At 49.7% G+C, this 19,135-nt stretch overlaps 2 protein-coding genes across 8 annotated transcripts in view; one reads left to right on the top strand and one right to left on the bottom strand.

Annotated features, from left to right (window-relative positions):
* Positions 1–40: 40 nt before the first annotated feature.
* Positions 41–14,332, bottom strand: Mboat7 (membrane bound O-acyltransferase domain containing 7). Of its 3 annotated transcripts, none has more exons than XM_031385060.1 (8): positions 14,196–14,332; positions 13,479–13,557; positions 13,245–13,374; positions 12,646–12,772; positions 9,649–9,808; positions 6,845–7,205; positions 4,929–5,105; positions 41–1,063 (listed from the first exon to the last, which is right to left on the bottom strand). In XM_031385060.1, the coding sequence occupies exons 2-8, from the start codon at positions 13,552–13,554 to the stop codon at positions 673–675; spliced, it is 1,422 nt and encodes a 473-aa protein (XP_031240920.1). In that variant the 5' UTR covers positions 13,555–13,557; positions 14,196–14,332; the 3' UTR covers positions 41–672. The 3 variants fall into 3 exon arrangements, with proteins under 3 accessions (XP_031240920.1, XP_031240921.1, XP_031240923.1); XM_031385061.1 differs by lacking the exon at positions 14,196–14,332 and adding an exon at positions 13,988–14,115; XM_031385063.1 differs by lacking the exons at positions 12,646–12,772; positions 13,479–13,557; positions 14,196–14,332 and having other exon boundaries at positions 13,245–13,358.
* A 562-nt stretch (positions 14,333–14,894) lies between these two features.
* Tsen34 (tRNA splicing endonuclease subunit 34) overlaps positions 14,895–19,135 on the top strand; it is an 8,169-nt gene continuing 3,928 nt past the window's right edge. Inside the window, exons 1-4 of one of the 5 annotated variants that reach the window (XM_031385068.1) lie at positions 14,895–15,398; positions 16,105–16,351; positions 16,501–16,750; positions 16,895–17,152. In XM_031385068.1, coding sequence (XP_031240928.1) covers positions 16,109–16,351; positions 16,501–16,750; positions 16,895–17,152 — 751 coding nt within the window. In that variant the 5' untranslated portion in view covers positions 14,895–15,398; positions 16,105–16,108. The other 4 variants (XM_031385064.1, XM_031385065.1, XM_031385066.1 and 1 more) reach the window with 4 other exon arrangements.

Consider the following 19,135-nt stretch of genomic DNA (forward strand, 5'->3'; position numbering starts at 1 on the left):
CATTCTGGGCCAGTGTGCCATAGTTATACTCAGAAACAGATGCATGTGTAACACTTTATTGGGAAAGATTTATACATTCTGACCTGTCACAGGCCAAGGATGACACTGGGTGGTAGGTTGTATGGGGAGCCCAGAAATGGCTCAGGCAGAAGCATGTTCCCCTGGGGCTTGTCATTTGCACATTTCAGTTTCTCCTTCAGCATGTATAGGATCATGGTCTCTGAAACACTGGTTTGATGATAAAAGCAAGGAGGAAAACAAGAAGGACATCCCTCCCCTCTTCCAGAACCTGGCCCTGAAGTTCCTGCCCCAATATTGGGGACCCCCCTGGGAGTCTAAGATGCCAGATGACCACTGGTCCCTGCAAGGGCATTTTGGGAAGTGTGGCATTTTGAACATCTGAAGACTGTTGGAGAGATAACAGGGTCAAGAGTGGATAGTAAGACCCTGATGTTAGCAGAAGGTTTGAAAAGGTGAGGATGCTGAGAGAACCCAAGAGAAGGATACCCTAGCTTTAACTAGAAGGCAGAGGGATTAGCTGGGAAGAGGGAATCCTTTCCAGGCTCATAGCCAAACAAGGGACTCTTGCTGGGTAAAGGAAAAAAAAAATAGCTTGGCTCACGGAATTCCCAAGAAAAGCTTGAACTGGATGGCAGGCCAATGCAGCATAGCTCACTCTTCCCGGAGCTTTTCCTTAGCTTGGCTGGTGGTGGCCTGGGATGGCGTCTTCCTCTTGCTGGGGCTGCCCCCACCTAAAACCAGCCCCAGCCCCAGGCAGGCCAGGGCTAGGAAGTGGACCCAGAAGTAGATGGAGGCCCAGTACCGGAGTGTGTCACCCATGGAAAGGAGCACAAAGCCCATGCACATGTAGTCGTAGGCACGCATCTTCAGAAACCAGTGGACCCAGTCCCAGGCTTTCTGGCCCCCGGGGCTCAGATGTCTCCGCAAGGCTGACTCCAAATAGCCCTCAGCAGCCAGGCACAGCGGGATGGTCATGAAGCTCAGGTAATAGCCAGGGTGGAGGCCATGCCAGTAGGCACTCAACAGCATGGTCCAGGCACTCCTGGAGAAAGACATTGAGTCAGGACACACAAGTTCAAGCTCCAGTCTTCACTGTCTCATGCCTCCCTTCCTCAAACCAGGAGTACAGAGCTCAGCCTTCCTCCCTCAGACTCAGGAGTTCAGGCCCACCCTTCTTTCTGCATCCTGAAAGCCAAAGAGGCCATGATCATCACTGGGAACTGAACTCAGGACCCTGCACACACCAGGCAATAATGCTGCACTAAGCTGCACCCCTAGCATGCTGAGACAGCTTCTTAATAATTACATTTAAATGAACATGTGTGCACCATGCGTGTGGCCAGCACCTCAGGAGGTCAGAAGAGGGTATCAGATTCCCTAGAACTGGAATTATAGATGATTTGGGTTTTTTTGCCTGCTTGTATGTCTATGTACCATGTACGCGCTCAATACCCTTGGAGCCCAGAAGAGGACTCCCCTAGAATTAAAGTTGTGAGCTGTCATGTGGGTGTTGGGAATCAAATTCAGATCCTCTGCAAAAGCAGCAAGTGCTCATAACCACGAAGCCATCTCTCCAAACCTTACTTCCTTTTTTTTTTTTTTTTTTTTTTTTTTTTTTTTTGTTTTGTTTTGTTTTTTCGAGACAGGGTTTCTCTGTGTAGCCCTGGCTGTCTTGGAACTTACTCTGTAGACCAGGCTGGCCTCGAACTCGGAAATCTGCCTGCCTCTTCCTCCCAAGTGCTGGGATTAAAGGCGTGTGCCACCGCCCGGCCCTTCCCTAACTTTTCAGTCCACAAATTCAGGCTCTGACTTTCTGCTAAGGAGGACAGAGAGTGAAGCATTCTCTACTACATTCTCCAACAGAGCAGCGACCAGCGATTCTGGCAGGACCATGAGCTCATGGGTTCTTTTCCTGCTTAGAGACTTGTCTCTCTTGACATACCAACTTTCTGAAATGACAACCATGCCGACTGGATTATGATGAGAGGCAGCAGGGCAACTAGAAGTGAACCTTGTTTACTGCACAATCTGAATTCTATTTGTAAATGACAAGGAAATCTCTCAGCAATAGCAAAAAAAAAAAAAAAAGTCTCCTGAAGTGGGATAGTTTAGTGGTTTTCCTGTATTGTTTTGTTGTTGATTTTTAAATTAAATTTTATTTTGGTCAACTTGACACAAGCTAGTGTTACCTGAGAAAAGGAATTCTCAATTGAGAAAATAACCCCATCAGATTGGTCTATCCAAGTCTGTAGGTCATTTTTTTGATGACTGATGTGGAAGAGCCCCACCTGTTATGGGCAGTGCTGCTCCTGGATAGTTGGGTCTAGGGTGCAAACTGAGCTAGCCACTGAGAGCAAGCAGCACTCCTCCATGGCTTCGGCTTCAGTTCCTATCTCCAGGCTCCTGCTTTGACTTCTTCCATGATGGACAACTGTAAAGGAAACTATTTCTTCTCCAACCTGCTTTTGACCGTGGTGTTTTATCATGGCAACAGATACCCTAACTAAGACAGCAATGAAGCACTTGCCTGGTGTGCCTGGGGCCCTGGAAACTACAAAGGTCTCTAGATGTTACCATATGTCCCCCGAGGGTATAGCATAATTACTGCTGATTGAAAATAAATGATCAAAATACTGGGGTGCCCTGGGCTTTGACCTGAACCTGATCCCCAGGGTTTTAACAGTGTCATCTATAACTGGTAACACTCAAATGTCCTTTTTCAAAAGACAGGGTTTCCATGTAGGCCCTGCTTACCTCAAACTCCTGATCCTCCTCTCTCCACTTTCCAAGCGGTATTATTACATATATACACCACTACTTGCAATTACTACCAACTGAATTACAAACATCCCCAGCCCACACTCTTCTAACATTTATTTATTCATCCGTGTGTGTATGCACTCCTGTGTGCCATGAATTATGTTTACTGTTCAGAGAACTTGCTATAGTCAGTTCTCTCCTTCCCCCATGTAGGTCTTGGAGATGACAGCCACGCAGGCTTGGTGGCAAGTGCCTTTACCAGTTAAACCATGTTACCAGCATGGTTTTTGTTTGTTTGGTTGGTTTTTTTATTGTTGCTTGGAGATAATGTCTCACTTTGTTATCTAGGCTGGCCTTGAACTCACAATCCTCTTGCTTTAACCACCTGTCCCCCCCTGCCACCTACCTAATGCAGTGAGCACCACCTCGCTTGGCTTCAGTGTCTACTTCTAGCACCTCTTCCAGCATCACATTACTGTCTACCTCTCCAATGATCCCCAGGAGGATATCCGATAGTTTTTAAGTTAATGAGATAAAACTCAAGTCCTCCTTCTTCCTGTCACTTGTCCCAACAGTTTCTTACTGTTAGGCCTTCCCCTTTTCAGGAAAGGCTCTTCTGTGCCCTGGGTCACCTGACAACCAACCCACTGCCTAGGAAGCAGGCTTCATTTCTGCTTTGCTTCTGTCAAGCAACCTAAGCCCCAACTCTTCCCCTCAAAGCCAGTGTCAGGCCTACTGAAGAACTCCTTCCCTCTATTACTCCCTTCTGGACATCCAAAGACTCACATTCACCTTCCTGTTTCACCTCTGCTGTACACACATCCTCATGCATTCTCACTACAGAGACAGATCAGATTGTTTCTAATTTTTTATGATGCTGGAGATGGAGTCCAGTGCCTGGTGTGCATTAGACATACAGTGCATCATTTACTTTTTTAAAGATGCCAAACTTCCTGCGTTAGACTCCTGAGTGCTGAGATTGTAAGTGTGTGCTACCATGCCTGATTCTGAGTGAATTTTTTTAAAGAAAGTTTTATTTTTAATTGTGTATGCGTGTGTGCGTGCGTGTGCATGCACTCATGTGAGTGCACTCACACAAGTTGGGAGTTATGCACATGACAGCAGTGCCTATGTAAGCCAGAACAAAGTGTGTTTGATTTGTAGGAGCTAGAGTTTCACGTGGCTGTAACCCTGATGTGGGTACTGGGAACTGAGTTAGGATCCTCTGCAAGAGCCATACACAATCTTTGTCACTGAGTCACCTCTCCAGCTCCTAAAGGTTAAGTGACTCTTTAAACCACAGATCCCATCATGGCCGGGCAAATCTAGCTCATAAACTGTCATCATTAATTACTTATCGGGGTATCTCTGTGGCCACTGATCACACCTGGTAGTTTGAAAAGGGTTGAGTGTTGGCCTCAAAAAGAAACAAAGAAACAAACAAAAACCCAGAAGAATGAGAACAACTTAAAAGTTGGTCAGATTGAGGACTAGTCTGCAGGTCCCACCACTCAGGCTACTGGATGGGTTGAAGGCACCACTGAGTGGCAGGGACCCATTCTGCAGACACTTGAGCAAAATGGGAAGCAGGTGGATGGAAAAGAAACAGTTAAAAAAAAACCCAACAAAGTTGGCCAGGCACGGTGTCATAAACCTGAAATGCCAACACTGAGGGTGCAGAGACAGGAAGGGAGCTGAAGTCTGAGACCAGTGTGGTTTCTATAACAAGTACAGACCAGTCAGCACTACAGAATGAGATCTCAAGAAACCTACAAGCCAGGCATGGCAGTGCACCTGCACCACAAAGCCAGTTCTGAAAATCATAGCTGGCTACCAATATAGATTAAGGCAAGCCTAGTCTATATGAAGCTCTGTCTAAAAACAAACAAGATCTGTCAAAATAGCCCAGTGGGTAAAGATACTTGCAACCTGATGACCTGATCTCATCAATTTCTGGGATCCAAGACTGACTTACTGACTATAATTGAATGAGGTAGGCCCAGAGGATTTACCTCAGAAGGCCCAAGAAACTACAACTTCCATAAGCCCTGGGTCTTAGGGCCCAGCTAGAGAAGCCCCAGACTACCACAGGTCGTACTGACAGATAAAGTTCTGCACTGTCTCTGATAGCAGGTGGACTCCCTCACCTCAAAACGTAGGAGCGGAAAGGTGCGCTCTTGTAGATGTACTGTGCCAGCCACCATTGCACGGTCATGTTCCAGTACCGCATGCCATCCCGCACACGCACGCAGAAGTCTGTGCTATAGCAGTCGATGTTACGGATGGTCTCATAGTCATACTCCAGGGAAGCTGCAATCTCCGGACTGGGGGTGGGGGTGGGAGTGGAGATGAGGATGGGGACAGACATGCAGCTCAGCCAGGCCCCTCCTGACACCTGCTGTCCCAGCCCGATGCTAAAGTGGGGGTTCTGGACAGGCGGAAGGCTCCCTCTCTGGCTGTGACTTTCGGGGGCCACTGGGGAGGACAGGCCAGAGGGACTCAGGTAGGGGGGGCACAATTCACAATTCACTAATAGTGGGGTGCTCTTGGTAATTAGTAGGGCCTGATACAGCCACAAAAATCCTTGGAGAGCTATGGTTGCTAAGCTATCAAGTCCACTGGCGACCAAGCTCAGTAATATTGAGAATAGTTTCCCTTCTGAACTGTGGGGCAGAGCAGCTGCCAGGAAAGTATCCACTCTAAAAAGGTGGTTCACGGTTGCTAGGGAGATATTCTAGGCCTTGTGACTCTCAATGATCTCTGTTGCTAGGGAAAAGGCATTCCTTAGCAACAAGGCCCAGGCTGTTCAGAAAAATCTTTTCACAACAGGCCTCTTTCCTGGTCCCTGTGATTGTTCTAGAAGTGTCCCCTCCAGAAATATCAGAGGTTTCCGGGTCTCGGACACCTACGCTGTCAGCTATCGAGAAAGATGCCAGGCCTATGTGAATGTCATGGGAGGGAAAGCATCCTTTACCAGTGGGACTTGTAGACTTAAAGCAGCATTTAATCTCTGCCTGACTTCACTGCAGGACACCCTACCTCTAGCAGTGGGAGGTCAATCCACAGTTACTAGGGCAGTGGTAATTAGTTTATATGGGGGGGTCCCATTACCACCAACAGGATGGCCGTTCATGACAACCGGGGAGAGATACAACCCTACCAAGGAGTGGTCTACAATTTAGGAGAGGCTTCCATCCCATTCCCCAGCAGGAAGGCTGACAATGGATTCTAGAAACAGAGATTCGGTTCAGTACTGGCTGCGAGGGATACCATTTCCCTGTCAACAAGGAGTGATGCTTCCTAAGTAGTACGAACCTTAGAGTTCCTAGTTTTGTGACTTCCCCAGCAATGATGGTGCTGGGGGCTGGGGTAGCTTTACTGGTAAAGGGAACGCCTCAGCAATCGGGGAAGATAACCCGAGGTTGCTGAGAGTGGTGCTCTCCACAGCCGGAGGAGAGCAGCCAGAGTTGTTGCTTCCTTAGAAATAGGGCGACTGGGAGGTGCTGTGTGAGAACATCCCGCGGTCAGCTGCTGGCTCTAAGCAAGACAGGCAGTTCAGGGGGTAGATTCCACAGCCACAAATAGCAGGGCTCTCAGCGGGAAGGAAGGAACCACGGTTGGTAGGGATACAGCATTCTCAGTAGAGGGGCTGTTCAATTGCTAGGGAACGGCTTCCCTAGCAACACATGATGGACCCACTACTACCAAAGGATAGTATCTCTAGCAACTGGGAACAGTCTGGATCTTGGGGTGACTCTTCCATGGCAACACAGGGTAGGCATGTGGTTGCTAAGATACCATTTTCCTTTCCATAGCAAGAGAGGACAATTAGCCATACTGAGGGGTGACAAGTGCTAGCAACAAGGGGCAATCTGTAGGTACCAGGAACACATAGTTTCCCTAATGGCCAGGGAAGGCAGGTGATAGTCACCAGGGGGGGGGCAATATGCTGCCAACCACTGCTGGTAGCCCTACACCCTGCTCCCTTCCCGACTAGGGGCAGAGCCAACCCTTGGTGGTGGGGCCTGCTGGGTCTTGGGAAGCCTCCCTCCCGCCGCCTGACCTGCTAGGGGGTGGGCATTGGAGGGTGGGGCCGCCCCCAGCCCGGGCTTTGGCAGCCACAGGGTAGGCCCCGAAGCCCGCGGCAATGCAACCGCACTCGGCCGCAATCCAGGCCACGTAGAAGCGCATGCGGAAGGCGAAGAAGACCGGGATCATGTAGAAGAGGCGGGTGGGCAGCGGGCGGGCGTAGAAGGCGTCCTCACGCACAGCTTCCAGTGGGAAGAGATGGGAGGACAGCAGGAAGAGCAGGCCAAAGAGCGGGGCTGGCCAGGCACGGCGCAGCAAGGGCCTCAGGCTGGGCACGGCTTCCGGGAAGGGCTGTTCCAGCCAATCCAGGTAGGTGCGGTAGCGGAAGAATGGGCCTGTGGAGGGTGGCAAGGAGCAGGTGGTTGGATGCTGTGTATCTGAGCCTACCGGGGAGGTGAAAGGGGGAGGATGGAGAGATGGGAAAAGGAGGCATGGGAGTAAGAGGAGGAGTGTGGACAGGAGGTCTGTGAACAGAAAGAGCTCAAAACCATGGAGAAAGGGAGAAAGGGAGACATGGAGAGCTGGTAAATGAGGGCCAAGGGAAGAGCAGGTGAGGTGGGGAGAGAGAGAAGGGGGAGGGAGAGAGGGAGAGAGAGAGAGAGAGAGAGAGAGAGAGAGAGAGAGAGAGAGAGAGGCAGAGAGAGACAGAGACAGAGACAGAGACAGAGAGAGACAGAGGCAGAGGCAGAGAGGGACAGAGAGGGCCAGAGCTAGAGCCAGAGGCACGGGGGGTGGTGGTGGTGGTGGGGCAGACAGATACCAGGAAACCAGTGTAGATATCCCCACAGGGAAGAGCTGGTTCCTGACCACTTTTCATAAGCTCCTTCTGGATGCTGAGAGGGTTTGGGTGGTTGAGGGGAGACCAGCAGAGAAAGGAGACAGTTCAGGTTCTTGAGGTATGATGGGCTATAGACCAGGAAGCATCAATGGGAATGAATGAAGGGATGGATGCTAAAGCCCTTGCATGTTCACCACAGACTACGAGTATGATTCCGTTTACATGAGACACCTTTATAGACAGAAGTCAATCAATGGTCTGCAGGGATGGAAGAGGTTTGGTGTTGACAACTAAAGGTTAGTTAGGTGTCGTTTTCAAAGACAAGGCTGTTCTGCCACCAAATACACACTGGTGATGGTTTCACAAGTCTACAGATATATACGGATATATAAAAGCAGTTTAAATGGATGCACACATGAATAACAGCTTGATATAGGTTGTAATAAAAAAAAAACAGACAAAAAGAAAACCAGGCTGAGGAATATAGGTCAGTGGTAGAACATTTGTCTAGCATGCATAGGCTCTGGGTTCAATCCCCAGTATCACATACAACAACAGAAACAAATAAGGAATCTGACAGGCATGGTGGTGTATTCCCATAATCTGAGAGCCCGAGAGGCTGAGCCAGGTCCTCAGTTTAATTAAGACCAGCCTGGATTATCTATATAGGGAGATCCTGCCTCAGACAAAACAAAGGGGCTGCAGAGAGAACGAAATAGAATGTTTCTGCTCTTCCAGAAGCCCCAAGCTTGGGTCCCAGTCCACATGTTAGGTGCTTTATGACTGTAACTTCAGTTCCAGGGAATCCAAGTTCCTTTCCTGGCCTCTATGGGCATCGTGAGGTGGAGTACATAGAGACAACCAAGCACACACACATACATATATATTTAAAAAAATACATCAAGTCAAACAAAGCAAGATGACTTAGTGGGTAAAGGCATACACACAGAAGTGACCATGGGAGTTCTATCCCTGATCTTACAAGATGGCAGGCAAGAGCCAATTTCAGAGCATTGTCTTCTGACTACCATGTGCACAACGAAACATGCATGCACAAGCACAGGCACACACTCACAGAGAGAGAAAGAGAGGGGAGGGGAAAGAGAGAGAGAGAGAGAGCGAGAGAACAGTAAAAAAATAAAAACAAGGGAACAAAGCCAACACCTATGCGGTGTGTCTAGCAATGTAGCTCAGTTGGTAGAGAACCTGCCTGGCATGCCCTGGCGTCAGTCCCTAGCACCAGATAAACCCATCATGATGACTTTCTGAGTCAGATCAGGTGGTATATACCTGTAATACCAACTACCCAAGAAGCTATGGTAGGACAATCAAATCCCAGCACTTGGGAGGGAGAGGCAGGCAGATCTCTGTTAAGTCTGAGGTCAGCTGGTCTACAGAGTGAGTTCCAGGACAGCCAGGGATACACAGAGGAACCCTGTCTCGAAAAACAAACAAAACAAAACAAACAAAAAGGTAAAGAATTGACTTGTGAGGCAGAGGTAGGCAGATCTCTGTGAGTTTTGAGGCCACCCTGCTACATAGAGAGTTTCAGAATAGCATAGGCTATATAGTGAGACCCTGTCTAAACTAAAACCCAAACAAACAAAAAGGCTAGGATATATAACTCAGTTCTTGAGCATTTTGCCTGGAACAAACATTCAATCTTCGAACTACTATGTGGCCCCAGCATCCTACTCCTCCAGAAAAAGATACATTTTCTGAAACTGAAAGATCCTGAGTTGCGAATATTTACTCCATGGATGGCAGAAACCCCAGGCTTACACAGGCCTATCTCCTTTAACTCTCCTGCTGGCCCCCTAACAGGAGAAAAGGAAGCAATCCTTTAGGGTTAGTCCCCACAGTAGGCAGATGTGCTCTGACAGGACAGTAGCTGACATAGTACAGGTAGCCTAGGACAGAGCCAGGGACATAAAACAGGAGCAGAACTCTGGGTAGAGTGAGGCAGAGGGTGACCCAGAAGTGCTGGGCAGGCTCCTTACCTGTCATGATTCCCACATAACAGTAGCTATAGCTGAGTGTCTCCATCAAAGAGGGGACATCAGGCAGGAGGCCCAAGGTGGGCTCCTTGCTGAAGCCAGACGCTAACTCCTTTCTCTGGGCCAGATGCAGATCCTGGACTTCACTGGCTAGACTCACCAACTGTGGGAAGAGAGAGGAAGGCAAGTGATTGGAGTCCCCAGGCCATCTTCACATCCATTTTATTTCAGCCTGTGAGTAGGACTGAGGTCCTATCCCATGGATGGCACTGCATGTCAAGAGTGGTAAAAGGACCTTGAGTTGGTGGCTACTCTGAGAGCTCAGTCCTACACCTTCTTCTTCTGGTTTTTTTTTTTTTACTTTTTAAAAAAAAATTATTTACATCGTAAATGCTCTCCTCTCTCCCTGTCTCTCCCCCACCCCTCAACCCCTCCCCTTCTCTGAGAGGGTGTTGCGCCCCTCACTCCGGCACATCAAGTCTCTGCAGGGTTAGGTGCTTCTTCTTCCACTGTGGCCAGACAAGAAAGCCCTATGTGCTGGGGGATTTGGTCCAGCTGTTTGGTTAGTGGCTCAGTCTCGGAGAGCTGCCAGAATCTTCTTCTCTTCTATCTCTTTCTCTCCCTCTTTTTTCCTTCTGCTTTCATACAATTCCACAGCTTGCATGGTTGCCTTCCTTCCTTCCTTCCTTCTTCTTCTAGTACTCAGACACAGGGCCTTGCAAACATTATGTAAGCACTATAACACGGAGCCACATCCCAGGCCCCTATCCCCCTTTTATATTTTGAAACAAAGACAGGCTGAAGTTGTTCAGGCTGGCCTTGAACTTGTGATCCTCCCAGCTCCCCTTTAGGAGAGCTGAGACTATGTTCTTTTCTGACTCCACTGGGTAGGGGTAAGGGGGTGAAGATGTCTCAACTGCCCTTGCAGATCTACTCAACCTATTTTAGCCAGAGACAAAACTCTTAAAAGGCCACATCTGTGTCCTCCTGCTTCATGTTAGTCTCAGTGGACAGAGCCCCAGCAGATGGAGAGAGGCCATTTCACCAAGCCATTGTCATAAACCAAAACCCTCTAATCATCCTCAAAGCAACATATCCCATGTCCCACGTGAATCTGAATCACCTGCCTACAGCCCACAGTGTATATATATCAAGCTGCTTTCATAGTCACTTAGACTTTTTTTTTCAGACGGGGGTCTTATATAATCCAAACTATTCTCAAACTCCTCATCCTCCAGCCTTTGCTTCCTGAGAGCTGGGATTACTGGTGTTCACTACCACGATTGCCTTTTTTTTTTTTTCTTGTCCTTTTCATTTTTGTGCCTCTGGGTGTATGGTCTATGTGTGTAGATGCCCAGAGGCCAGAAGAGGATGTCAAATCTCCTGGAGCTGGTGTTGCTGTTATTTGAAAGCCACTCAGTCTAGGTCTCAGGATCCAAACTTAGGTCCTATGAGAGAGCAGTGCTCTCAACCACTGAGCCCTCTCTCCAGCTCGTTTTTGTTTTTGAGGGGAGGGGTCTTTTTATTTTTGGAGACAGGGTCTCTCTAAATAGTCCTCTTGTACACCAAACTGGCCTCAACTCAGAGAGATCTGTCTCTGTGTCCCAAGTCCTGGGATTAAAGGCATGTGTCACCATGCCCGTCTGGAGGTATGCTTTTATGCTGGGATTATATCCATATATCACCATGCTTTACTATTTTTTTTTTTAAGATTTATTTATTGTTTATATATAGGATTGTGCCTGCATACCAGGAGGGCACCAGATCACATTATAGATGGTTATGAACCACCATGTGGTTGCTGGGAATTGAACTCAGGACTTTTGGAAGAGTAGTTAGTGCTCTTAACCTCTGAGCCATCATCTCTCCAGCCCCATGCTTTATTTTGATAAAAGGATCCTATCTCAACCCATCTCATTCCATTCTACTTCAGTTCTCTCAGCACCTATGGCAAATTCTTATCAAAGAGGCAAATTTGTTGTGTCCTGTCTCCTGGCCTAGAAGTCAAAAAACAAACTTCTTCCTGAGGGTTATCGTGGGCCACAAAGCCCCCGGTGGCCTAGCTTCTGTTGCCCATTCAACCACATGTTATTCAGAAAGTGGGTGGATGTGGCAAGCATGGTTTGCAATACCCAGCCTGTTCCTATCTACATGTGCAGGTCCACACACACCCAAAAGGCACTCCTTCCAGTGCACAGCTGACCAATCTCTGCCTCATGTTGTATCTGCTGTAAGAACAAAGAACTCAGGAGACACCAGTTCTCAATCTGGCCAGATTGTCCATGGCTATGTTGCTTGAGCCTAGAACATAGCAAGAAACCATGATTGTTATAGTCCGGGCTAGGACCAGTCACTTCTTACCCTTTTCTTAGGTGATTAAGATTCAGACCCATGGCTAAGAATGTAGTTCATTTGGTCAAGTGTTTGGCTAGTGTGTTGAGGTCCTTGGTTTGAGTCCCTAGAACTGTAATAAACCGGGCACAGTGGTGCATGCCTACAATCCCTGCACTCGGGAGCTGGAGGCAGAAGCAGAGGTTCAGTGTCATCTTTTCTTTGTTTGAGGCCAGCATAGGGTGCTACACGAGTCTTTGTTTCCAAAATGAAAAACCAAGATTGCACTCTGCCCCAGCTTTGTGTCCTTGGGCCAGATACCTTCTCTCCAGAGTAATTTTCCTCCTTGGAGGATGTTTTGCTAGAGACTCAAGAAGAGCATGTTAGCAAAGCACACTGGGAAGGTACATCCTAGGTGTGCCAATTGGCTTGTGATAGAGCACTCGGGTTATCTCCTTACCCTGTAATGAGTGGAGAGGTGAAGACCTGCTCCAGAGGATGTGAGAGGTGAACTCTGTCCCCAGGCAGAAGTGAAGTCCCAAGCTTAGGGCTTGTGAAAGATAAAACTCCATGGCCCTCCCCCTACTATGAGAAAGTCTAGGAGGAGAAAGCAAGGAGGCTCCCCAGCTCCCAGGGAGACTAAAGGAAGTAGTGTTCCCCAAGTCTCACCTTCAGTGTCAACAGCAGCTGGACAGCATTGGTGAAGGGCGTGGGAGTGGGCAGGCCCAGCAGGCTGAGGGCTCGGAAGAAGAGGAGATAGGAGAAGGTCCAGGCCAGAGCCAAGGCATGGCAGGAGCTAGGGCAGAGGTGGGAAGTCATAGTGTTGGGTATGGGGACCTAAAACTCGTTTTCCTCCTCCTGAGTCTGGCTTCATTCCCCCTCCCCCTCTACCCATTCAGACAGAAAAGAAGAGGTGAGAGGACTGGCGGATGATGAGACAGAAGAGGCACAGCTGGAGATAAGAAAAGAATGAGGGGCATTAAGAGAAGCTTCTTGAAGAAGGTATTTCAGTCCTCTGTAAGATCCAGAGCTCGGGGACTGGGTTATGAAAGTCTGCCACATGGATATCAAGGACCGGGGAAAGACACAAGGGGAGAAGGCACAGAACAAGGTGGGAGAGGAAGAAAAATGGCCAAGACATAGAGACACATGAGATTAACAGGAGACAGCAAAGAGACTAAAGGAGAAGAAATGGAAGACTCGCAGAGGAAACAGGTGGCTGCGTCTGTCTCTGCATCCTTTTTCCTTTTCCACCACCTAGTTCTCACCAGGGCTGGGCCTGAATGAGGGCCCAGGTTCCCAAGATGGTGATCAGAGAATGCAAACTGTGGGGGCCACAGGTGAATAAGGTGAGCCCCAGGCCCACAGCTGCTGCCCCCCATCTCTTCAGGCCAGGTCCTGAAAGGAAAAGGGAAAGAATAAGCCTAGAACCTTCGGGAAGGGTGACTCCCCACCCCAGCTCCCTCACTCTAATTTTCCACTAGACGAGGAACCTGACTCACCAGCTTTCTTAAAGAGGAAGCCAACAGGGATGGAGATAAGAAGGACTACTAGATATGTCCATTCTTCGGGTGTCATGGTCTGGGGAAGGAAGGGCTTACAGTGAGAACCAGTATTCCAGTCCCTTCCTCTTTTGAAGACAGTAGACTCCCCTACTTTTGAGAACCCAGGCCTCCAGCTCATTCCTAGTTCCAGGACCCAAGAATTAAGCCCCCACCCCACCCCTTTGCTAATGTTGAAATCAAAAGCACCTCTACTCCCATTTACAACCCACACCTTCCGCCCAGAAAAACAATCCTTCACAAGACCTTTCTTTCCTGAGAGCCCAGGAATCTATATCATCCCCACCCTCCGGAGTACATAGGAACCCTTCAGAGTCCTGTCTGGATCCCCAATTTCCTCTGCGTCTTACAGGACCCAAGAACCCAGTACTCCCACTCCCGCCCAGCTCGGAGAAACCTAGCATTTAGCATCCTGTTTTCCGAGCTCTGGCCTCCTCTCTAACCCGTACCTCGGAGAGAAGGCAATGACCCTGTACGATCTGCAGGCACCTTTCGCAGCCCAGCCCCGCGCAGCGAAGCCCAGCGTGGATCCAATTCCGCCCCAGCAGATCCACAGGCGGTTACGCCACCCAGCCGGGCTACGCTCCGGGCGCTGTCCCCGCACCCCACCACCCTAAGATCTTCGTGACGCCGCCATGCAACCCAACCTGGGCCCACCTGAACCGTCCGCGGGCCAGGAGACTGCGGAGCCCCTTTTCGAGACCTCCTCGGCTCGGGCCACGCCTCCCCAGCTCAGCACGCCCACGCACAGCCCGTTCTGGAGGGAGCCGGCAGGGCTGCGCGGTTCGGGTCCCGAGAGCCGCTGCTGTACGAGATACAGCACCGCAAGAAAGGTACCCAGAACACCAATCTGCCGCAAGATGCCCGTCGCGATCTTTCTAGGAGGCCCCCGGGCAAAGAGCTGCCAGTACGTGAAGGGGCGGGGTTTTGGGTCAGAGAGGCGGGGCCAAGATCTTCGAGTCCGGTGGAGACTTGAAGAGGAGGAGGGACCTGGAGCTCAGCTTTCCGAAAGAGACAGATTTTCAGCTTCGGATTCCTTCGGGCACATTCGGTCATTCAAGCTCACGGCATGGAGGTGGTGCCACAGCTTCGGCTTACTTCGGAGATAGCCGAGTTCTAAAGTCACGGTTCGGAATTAGATGCATTTACAAACTCGGCCGGATGTAGGCGGGGCCACACGCTTCGGCTTGTTTCGGAATTAATCGGGTCCAAAAATCGTCGTTTAGTGTTAGGCGGGCTCCAGCACGCAGCGCGAAGTAGGCGGGGCCGCATGCTTCGGCTTACTTCGGAGATAGTCGGAATCAGCCGGGGTGGGGGAGTCAAAGAACCACAGGATGTGGGCGGGGTCACATATTTGGACTTATTTCAGAGAGCTGAATGCTTTTTCAGGTCACGGTCAAATGCCAGTGAGGGCAGAAGTTTTGGCCTAGCTTTGGAAATAGAGTGCCAGTAGACTTTGCTTAATAACAGGCAGAGCTAACAGCTTTATCGAAACATCAAGTCTTGTTTTGAGGAAGGCGGAGCCACAGAAGACCGGAAAAAGGCGAAGGGGCGGGACCTACATGACTCGTGGATTTGGGGGCGAGGCCAGAACAATGACCCTCAAGGTCCCATTTGTGCAGACCTGAGTGGCAGTGAGGGCTCTCTCGGCTTTTCCGCTTTGCTGACCTGACGGCATGACGGAGGACGCGCTACGTAGGGCCAGCTCCGCCTTAACCGAGAGTTGGTGTTGGCTAGGGGGTTGACTTACTGCCTCTGCCCGAGGACAGTACGACAGATTGAAGGGGAGCCGCGACGTGTACTGCACCTAGAGTGCAACTGTGGATTCAATCAATCGTAGGCGTGAACTCCTTAAATTGGGTAGGAAGTGGGCGGGGCCACAGCTGGAAGAACGATGGGATCTGGCTAAGCTGGAATGCTGAACCTCTTGCAACTTAAGAGGGGGTTGGGGGGTGGCTGAATCAACTGAGCCGAGATCTCCCGCGTGCGTTCGAGAGTAGAGTAGAGATCTTCCGAAGGCTGAAACGTTTGCGTTCGGGGTAGGCAGGGCTCCCGATTGAGCCGATTTTAGGATGCTGGAACAGCTGGCGCAAGACAGGAGTGGGTTTCTTTTAAAGTCCGACTCAGAGAATTAGGCGGGAAAGGCGAATCTCGGAAATTCGAAAGGGGGAGGGGCTGGGCTCCAAGCATTTAGAAGAGGGTGTGGCTTCAGCAAACCTCCACCCTACATTGAGGTCCTGAGACTTGACAGACGCGTGAGAAAGAAGACACCCACTTTGCAAAAAGGGCGGGGCACCACTATGGCGGGAGGTCTCTCTGAGGAGAGAGGTGGTGGTACGCATCGGCAGAGATGATGGTCTCCTGGAGCTGAGGGAGAGCGGAACGGTGGGACCTGGGTGAGGGGCGTGGTCTTAACTGGTCCCTGGGTAGATCTAGGCCTGGGGTGCAAGTGGCAACCCCGGCCCCGCCCCCTGGGGGTAAGGGGCGGGGTCTTGCTGAGGGCTTGGAAGGCTTCAGTCGGTCGGTGGGGCTGCTTGGGTGACCGCGACGCGCCCCCACCCCTCAGGAAGATGCTGGTGGTGGAGGTCGCTAATGGCCGCTCGCTGGTGTGGGGAGCCGAGGCCGTGCAGGCACTGCGGGAGCGCCTGGGAGTCGGGGGACGCACGGTGGGCGCCCTGCCCCGCGGGCCCCGCCAGAACTCGCGCCTGGGCCTTCCGCTTCTGCTGCTGCCTGAAGAAGCCCGGCTCCTGGCCGAGATTGGCGCTGTGACCCTAGTCAGCGCCCCGCGCCCGGATCCCCGCAACCATGGCTTGGTAAGAAACGAAAGGCCCTTCTAGTGGGAAGGCCTGGGAGGGCCTGTTCTAGAAAGACGCAGTTGGAAGGTTGTAGACTGGTCAGAATTCCTGTCTTCCTAAGGGACTCCAGGCCGTGTCTTGGGGTTCCAGTTAAGTTTACTTCTCAGGCCCTAGCATCGTTCAAACGCCAGCAAGAGCAGAGTTTCCAGGATCAGAACACTTTGGCAGCCGAGGCCCGGGAGACCAGGCGTCAGGAGCTTCTAGAGAAGATCGTAGAGGGCCAGGCTGCCAAGAAGCAGAAGCTGGAACAGGATTCAGGGGCAGGTGAAGAAGGCCAAGAAGCCGGTGGAAGCGAAGCTACCCAAGGGAGTGAGACCAGTGATGATGGCCAGGCTCCTGCAGAGCAGGAGGGAGCAGGTGAGTAGGATTTAGAGTTAAGATTTGGGGCAGGAGGGAGGGAAGCTTTGGAGAATGTTAGTTGGGTTTTTTCTGGGGCTAAGGAGACCTTGTGGACTCAGTAAATTCTTCTCTGTACACTGCCCTCCCTCCCCCCGCCCCCAGATTCTTCATCTCCCCAACCAGGACCTTCAAATGGGGTGACTCCCTTGCCCAGATCAGCCCTGCTTATCCAGCTGGCCACTGCCAGGCCTCGGCCTGTAAAAGCTAAGCCTCTGGACTGGCGTGTGCAGTCCAAAGACTGGCCCCATGCTGGCCGTCCTGCCCACGAGCTGCGCTACAGCATCTACAGGGACCTGTGGGAGAGAGGCTTCTTCCTCAGCGCAGCCGGGAAGTTTGGTGGTGACTTCCTGGTCTATCCTGGTGAGTTTGCATTGGGGCTCTGGTGGCTGTACCTTTTCTAATGGTCTTTATTTGTTGAGCATTTTCTCTTTTGCTCCATCTCTTCTCCCAGGGGATAAAACAGGACAACAGATATGCCAGAGTTCTCTTGAACTCATGGAGAGTAGTTTTGTCAGAGACGGGGTCTCCTCCCATAGCCAAAATTAGCTTGGAATTTGTTATGCTGCACAGGCTAGCCTGACTTCCTTTCTCTGCCTCCCAAGTGCTGGAATTGCAGGCTTGTATCACAACACCTGGCTTAATGTAGTAACTTTTCATAAATACTGTCAGTGATCTAGAAATTGATTTAGAAATCCTTACACATGTGCACAAGACATAAACACATTCACTGCAGGATTCTTTATAGAATTGAAAAATTAAAAGTAGGGAAGTTCCTGATAAGTTAGGAAGAAAACATAGTAATTAAGCTGGAAGAAATGATATATGCCTTTAATCCCAGCCAAGCTGGATAGTGAGACAGCCTCAAAACAAAAGCCAGGCAGGGAGTGGGGGGGGTGGGGGGTGGGGGGGATGGGGTGGTGGTGTGGTGTGGTGGGGGTTGGGTGGTGGCGCACACCTTTAATCCCAGCACTTGGGAGGCAGAGGCAGGTGGATTTCTGAGTTCGAGGCTAGCCTGGTCTACAGAGTGAGCTCCAGGACACCCAGGGCTACACAGAGAAACCCTGTCTCGAGAAAAAAAAAAGCCAGAAAAACAACAACAACAACAAACCAGTTGTTGCCTGGCAGTGGCGGCACATACCTTTAACCCAGGACTCAGGAAGCAGAAACAGTCAGATCTCTGTTGAATCGAGGCCAGCCTGGTGTCCAGGATAGCCAAATCTACACAGAGAAACCCTGTCACAAAAAATCACATCAAACCAAACCAAACCAAAAAAAAAAAAAAAACCCAGCTGTCTGGGTAAACAGTATTAGTTATCAAAGAATTATAGGATTAGAGTTGAGTATTGTGGTACATGCCTCTAATTTCAGCTCTAGATAAGTGGAGACATAGCCAATTTGAGGCTAGCTTTGGCTATATGACACCTCATCTCAACAAAGAAAAGAAAAAGATGGCCATATATGATGGCCATATTTGTAATCCTAGTAGTTGAGAGTCTGAGACAGTAGGATTACTACAAGTTTGAGACCTGCATAAGCAACATATTGAATTCAAGCCAGCCAGGGCTGGGTATTAAGACTGTCTGGAAAAAAAAAGAAAATAAAGTTGTAGGGTCATCTGTATGAAAAGTACAATTAGCTGGGCAGTGGTGGCGCATGCCTTTACTCTCAGCATTTGGGAGGCAGAGGCAGGCAGATTTCTGAGTTCGAGGCCAGCCCGGTCTACAGAGTGAGTTCCAAGACAGCCAGGCTACACAGAGAAACCCTGTTTCAAAAAACCAAAAAAAAAAGTACAATTAAAAATGAAAAAAAAAGTATATTTTGATATGGATATGCAGGTGCATCCATGCCGTTAGGGCTAAGTATGCCTGTATCCCCAGCTACCTGGGAAACTGAAGCAGAATTTCTTGGATGTGGGAGTTTAAAACTAATCTATGGAACATAGGTAAGATTTCCTGTTTCTAGACAAAGCCATTGCAACTTAAAATGACTAGTTGAAATCAGTTAATTACCTAATCTTATACCTTACTTGTTTATTTATTTTTGAGACAGCGCTCATTGTGTAGCTCTGGCTGACCCAGAACTTGCTATGTAGATCACAGTAGCCTAGAACTCAAAGAGCCTGCCTCTGTCTCTCAAGTACTCAGATTAAAGGCGTGCACCTCCATGCCTGGGAATCTTAGAAGTTTTTGAGTTAAAGTCTACTATGTAACCTTGGCTGACCTCAGACTCACAGAGATCTACCTGTCTGTCTTCAAGTGCTAGGATCAAAGGTATCTGCAGCCATATCCGGATTTCTTTCCTTTTTTTTTTTTAAATTTTTTTTTTTTTTTTTTTTTTTTTTTT

Source organism: Mastomys coucha, unplaced genomic scaffold, assembly GCF_008632895.1.
Source record: "Mastomys coucha isolate ucsf_1 unplaced genomic scaffold, UCSF_Mcou_1 pScaffold21, whole genome shotgun sequence".
NCBI classification, from domain to species: Eukaryota; Metazoa; Chordata; class Mammalia; order Rodentia; family Muridae; genus Mastomys; species Mastomys coucha.

What these genes read in the sequence shown, in the direction of transcription:
- Mboat7 (XM_031385060.1), bottom strand. Translation starts at nt 13,554, where the DNA reads ATGACACCCGAAGAATGGACATATCTAGTAGTCCTTCTTATCTCCATC. An exon ending in CTTCCTCTTTAAGAAAGCTG is followed by an intron (nt 13,375 to 13,478) that starts GTGAGTCAGGTT and finishes TTTTCCTTTCAG; the next exon opens with GACCTGGCCTGAAGAGATGG. An exon ending in CAATGCCCACCCCCTAGCAG is followed by an intron (nt 5,106 to 6,844) that starts GTCAGGCGGCGG and finishes CCCCACCCCCAG; the next exon opens with TCCGGAGATTGCAGCTTCCC.